This window comes from Nuphar pumila, chromosome 11 (assembly GCF_984573655.1).
Source record: "Nuphar pumila chromosome 11, dmNupPumi1.hap1.1, whole genome shotgun sequence".
NCBI lineage: Eukaryota > Viridiplantae > Streptophyta > Magnoliopsida > Nymphaeales > Nymphaeaceae > Nuphar > Nuphar pumila.
In genome coordinates this window covers 111,008,744-111,014,173 of record NC_143259.1, presented here as the reverse complement: position 1 = coordinate 111,014,173, position 5,430 = coordinate 111,008,744, and the positions used below count along the sequence as shown (strand labels likewise).

The 5,430-nt window shown below is 42.3% G+C and overlaps 1 protein-coding gene across 1 annotated transcript; it reads right to left on the bottom strand.

Annotated features, from left to right (window-relative positions):
- Positions 1–299: 299 nt before the first annotated feature.
- Positions 300–1,061, bottom strand: LOC149822839 (uncharacterized). The gene has a single exon (XM_089980392.1). It carries the CDS (start codon positions 1,059–1,061, stop codon positions 300–302), a length of 762 nt encoding a protein of 253 aa, XP_089836518.1.
- Positions 1,062–5,430: the final 4,369 nt, after the last annotated feature.

Genomic DNA, 5,430 nt, shown 5'->3' with positions numbered 1-5,430 from the left:
TACTATTTGGTACTTCATCTTAATCAGAAACATCCATTCACATATAGTTCAGCAATGGATATTCGATTCTATAATGAAGCCCACCTACTAACAAAAACGAAACAAACAAACATCCTATGATTTTTTTCTTCTTTTTTTTTTGACAAAAATACACATTTTATTCTTCTCATACAACTTGGTTCTTCATCTTGATCAAAGCTTACATTCACATGCTCATAGTTCGGCAGTGGGCATTCCATTCCTTAATGAATCTTAGCTCCATAGCCACCAATCGTTCCACTACCATAGCCACCGCTGCCTTACCCACCACCACTATAGCCACCTCCCACGCCGGGTACAGTACCACCAGAGCCACCACCTCCAAGGTCAGGTGCACCACCATAGCCACCACCACCAGAGCCACCACCTCCAAGGCCAGGTGCACCACCATAGCCACCACCTCCAAGGCCAGGTGCACCACCAGAGCCACCACCTCCAAGGCCAGGTGCACCACCAGAGCCACCACCTCCAAGACCAGGTGCACCACCAGAGCCACCACCTCCAAGGCCAGGTAAACCACCATAGCCACCACCACCAGAGCCACCTCCTCCAAGGTCAGGTGCACCACCAGAGCCACCACCTCCAAGGCCAGGTAAACCACCAGAGCTACCACCTCCAAGGCCATGTGAACCACCGAGGCCACCACCACCGAGGCTGCCACCACCGAGGCTGCCACCACCGAGGCCGCCGCCACCGAGGCCGCCACCCCCACCACCTAAGCCTGAGAGACCACCATAGCCGCCACCTCCAAAGCCAGGCATACCACCAAAGCCACCACCTCCAAAGCCTGGTGCACCACCTCCAAAGCCAGGACCACCGCCATAACCGCTACCAAAACCGCCGGAGATACCACCGGAGCCGATGCCAAAATATTTTTTGAACCAGAAATTCTTTTGGTCATCAAGAGGGGGGGTCTGGTGACTTCGATCGCTCATCAACTTGCGAGCGTTAGCACTCGCATGGAGAACCAGAAGGTTGAGCACAACGAGGAGGAAGAACCTTCCTCCGTGAAAGTTGCCCATTTTTTTTTGTTTTACCTTTGCCTCAATATGGAGCAATGGGTTGTGTGTGGTGGCATTGTGGAATGCAGCCATTTTTATAGAGGAAGACGGTTGGGATTGCCATTAATGGTAGATCGATAAGCCTATAGGGCTGCTAAATGAGCCCAACGAACCGAACAGTGGGTGTTCAATCTTAGCTATCCTTGTGGTAAGCCAATACGAGCTCGAGTTCATGGCGAGTCCGAGCTAAATGAGTTGAGCTACGAGCGGCTCGTCTAGTTTTTCAGCCGTAATTGTAGGTGAACAAATAGGACATAAGTTTTATGGCCACCAACCATGAGCTTGAGATGCAGCGATCTCTTAACTGAACCTTCATGTGGCTCAGCCAATCAAATGACAGCATTTTAAGTGGGACATGCATTTTGTTGCTGTGGAGCCCATGAAATGCTCTCATGTGATTGGCTGAAGGCTTCTCTAAAAACAAAGCGATTGGCTGATGGCACATACGAGGTCAGTTAAGAGATCCTGGATCACCACTAACTGACCATGCGTGTTTAGGTAACGGAGAGACAAGGTTGCAAGTTGGCAATTAGAGAGGTGCATTATTCATCATTTACTACACGAGCACTCTTTCACTCTGGGTAGGTAAGGTATAAATAACACTTTACTAAAACTTTGACCGTCCTTGCTAGATCTTTATTTTACAGTAAGAAACCTCTCAATCATTATGTGAAAACAAACAAACTGCAGGTTTAATTTTACTTCTAGCAAAAAACTGGCTTCCGGATCCCATGTTCAGACTTCTTGTGATGTTGACCGTCTATTGCCTTCAGGGTTTGAGGTGAAGCACGCTCAATGTCCTGATGATTTAGAATCCAATGACTTGATTCTTTTTTTCAATCCTCTTCCTGACACCTGCTAAGAAGACAAGGCTACGGAAGCTCAAATGCTTAATGTGAATTCCAGATAGTGGATAATTAGTAGCTTTTACAATGTTATTAGAATGTATTTCTCTTCTTGATCTCTTGATGGAGGCTGATTTCTATTTCTAACCTAATGTTCATGTTTCAACTATTAATATATTTCAATTTCTTTAAAAAAATAACTTTATTTTCCTTTTTACCATTTTTTTTCTCTCTCTCCCTTAAGGTTCCTTTGTTTGGCTGTCATGTAGAGGAAAGACTTTACATGAGAATGAGCATGAATTTCTAAATATCCTGCCAGGTTACTCATCCTAAGTAAAAGCTTTCACAGCAAGTAGGGATGACAGTGGACTAGGGGAAAGCGGGGCCCCGCCCCTCCTCGCCCCGTTTGGACTGAGGATGAAGGGTATGAAACGGGGATGGAGGCGGGGACGAAGGTTAAAATCCATCCCCGTTTGGAGATGGAGATAGGGATGGACTTACACTTTTCCCCGCCCTGCCACGATCCCCACCTAGCCCCACTCCATCTCCAATCCTTCTAAAGGATGGCAATAGACTACGGGAAAATGGGCCCCGCTCTTCCTCATCCCCGTTTGAACTGGGGATGGAGGACATGAAACGGGGATGAAGGCAGGGGTGAAGGTTAAGAGGGGATAGAGGCGGGGGTGGAGACCCTGTCCCCCGCCCGGTCCATTGCCATCTCTAACAGCAAGGGAGGTATGAAAGGATTTACACATAAAAATAAAAAGTGGTAGGCAGTGGGAAAAACAGTTGGCTCACTTGTTTGAGCACTTTTCCATCAGATTTGATATTTGTTTTATTAATGATGTGAAAGGATTACATCATAATTACCCGCTCAACACTTTTCCATAAAAGTTGCGTGAAACAAATATGGCTTGGTCACTTAAGTTTCATTACCATAAAATGCTGTCCATCCTCTTGTGTTTGGTGTGATGAAACATCCATTATCACTAGAAAGGTATAGTTGGACTAGAGTCCAATCCATAGTTGTAAGCTTGTTAGATGTTTTTTTATATTGTATTTAGGGTAATTTACATATGGCAATTTACATATAACTGCATCAGTTTCCAAATTAGGGGTGTAATTGGGCCCGTATACCTGAATAAAGCAGTCGATTAACCCAAATCAACACAATCATGGTAGACATGGGTTTGAGTCAGGTCTAAAATCTTCAACCGTTTAAACAATGGATCGGTTCTGGGTTTGAAAAATATAGACCTAAAACCAGTTAGACCCAACCTGATTTTTTATAGCTGATCCTAACGGTTTTATGTAATTTATACCTGAACCCGAACCTCATATGCACCAAAAGTCCTTTCATACCCCACTTGTTTTCATATGTGAACCGATCCGAGCCCCAACCCATCTTGACTCAGATACTCATACCGATCCTAGACAGAACATAATGTATATCAGTTATGAGAAACTTAAACATAATAATCATTTATAGAAATATAATTATCATTAAACCAATCGGGTCTTTTATGGTAACAACTTAATTACTCTAATAGGTTAAAAATCCTAATAGAACTTTCTTATATTAAAACAAACAGCCAAATTATACTTGACCTATAACTGAACTGATTAACCCACACGAGTCTACAATCCTAGCAATATCTACCTCAAACCCGAACATGAATCAAATTAAGACCTGATACATTTGGAACCGACTTTTTACCTAAACATGTTAACCCATATGTGTTTACAAATTTCAGCTACACCAAAACCCAAACTCGGACCCGGTCAAACTAGGTCAGGTTTGGGTCTATATGTTAGACCTGTGACCCAACTAAAAAATGTGTCCACTTAAGGCCCAAACCATTTGGAACTGAACCAATTTGTACCCAAACATGTAAACCCATATGATTCTTAAATTTAATTTAGCCATACCCGAACTCCAACAACAACCTGAATCAAATTGGGTCAGGTTTTGGTGAAATTTTTTAAGCCTGATTCAAAAAATGGGCCTGACGAGACCTGACCCAAACCTGAACTGAATCGACCCATTTACACCCCTATTCCAAGTATCTAAGATCAAGCCTGCCTTTCCTGCAATATTCTTTTTCGACTTTTGCACTCTAAGATTACTTATTTGGCCATTCATTAGTTTAAATGAAAGAGAAGGTTAAAATTGTTATTTTAAAGAATTAATCAGAGCAAGGTGGCATAGAAAGTAATTCAGGTGGTCATATCAGCATTTTGTTGAAAAAAGGAAGCAATTTAACTAAAAATATTTGAAAATTGAGCTTGTTTAGTATAAAATTTCCATAAATTATGCACCTATATGTAAATTACCCTAGAATTTATCTTGTTCATGAAAGAAAGAGCTTCGTAAAAGAGCTGTTCTTTTATGAGGTATGTGATGAGTCATACATGAGGCAAATATCGCACGGTCTTGTGTTTGAAATGTGAGGACAAAATGCATCCTGCGGTATGGGTTTTTAACTATGGAATTCGGACCCTTGAGAAGGATATTGGTTCCATCCTATGTCCATCCTAGCTGTCTAGCGCTGAAGCATCAGGCTAGGATTGACCGTTGGATGTAACCCATCTATTGTCAAACGATGGGATTTGTCTCCTGGCATTTGATATGCCGGACGCATAGAGCTGGACACACTTGTTTTGAATGACTGTCTGTCCTCAACAAATGAGTCACACCCCTAGGCATGCGACGTTGTTGTTCCAAACAACGAAGTGACAAGGATTCAAGGGTGGCCAAAGGAACCTAAAGGTCCCTAGAGTTTTTGTGATGTCTCCACTCCCACCGAGGGTCCTTTGTTGGGTGCTTGTTCGGGCTTGAATAGTTAAGAACCGGAGTATCTAATGCGTGTAGATGAAGGCATGAAGGCAAGAATGACAGTGAGGTAAGGTCGTAACTGACCTTCTTCAGGAGGGGGTTTGCTTTCTTAGATTTGCATGTGTTCTGAGTAGGCTATTTCTCTTCAGGTGGTTTTCACTCATCTGGGTAGCTATTACCCAACTCATATGAAACTTATCGATTTTCTTTCTAAAAAGAGAAAAATTGGTAAACAGTTTCACATTGAAACTTATCCAAATAAAACACGTTCAAATGTGCTTTATTTGAATAAGGCCCTCTACAGGGCAATTTCACGTATTGAAGAGAGAGTGGGCCCACCTCTCTCCTTAATGCATGAAACCCGGCATGAAACATGACCACTATGGTCATGTATGACTAACATCTCCCACTTGGCCATGTAAAACTAATCACGATGCAGGATTTTACCTCTCACTATTGAAGTATTTTACTTGTATCAATATTCCTTAAATGAGTTATATACTTTAGTTACTCATTCAGCCATATGTCTTATCAAACATATCTTAATCCCATACAAGATACATGTTTCGAGAATATTTTCTTTGATATACTTTTTGTTAAAGGATCAACAATCATATCATATATATGTAACTAACTAACTTTGATTTCA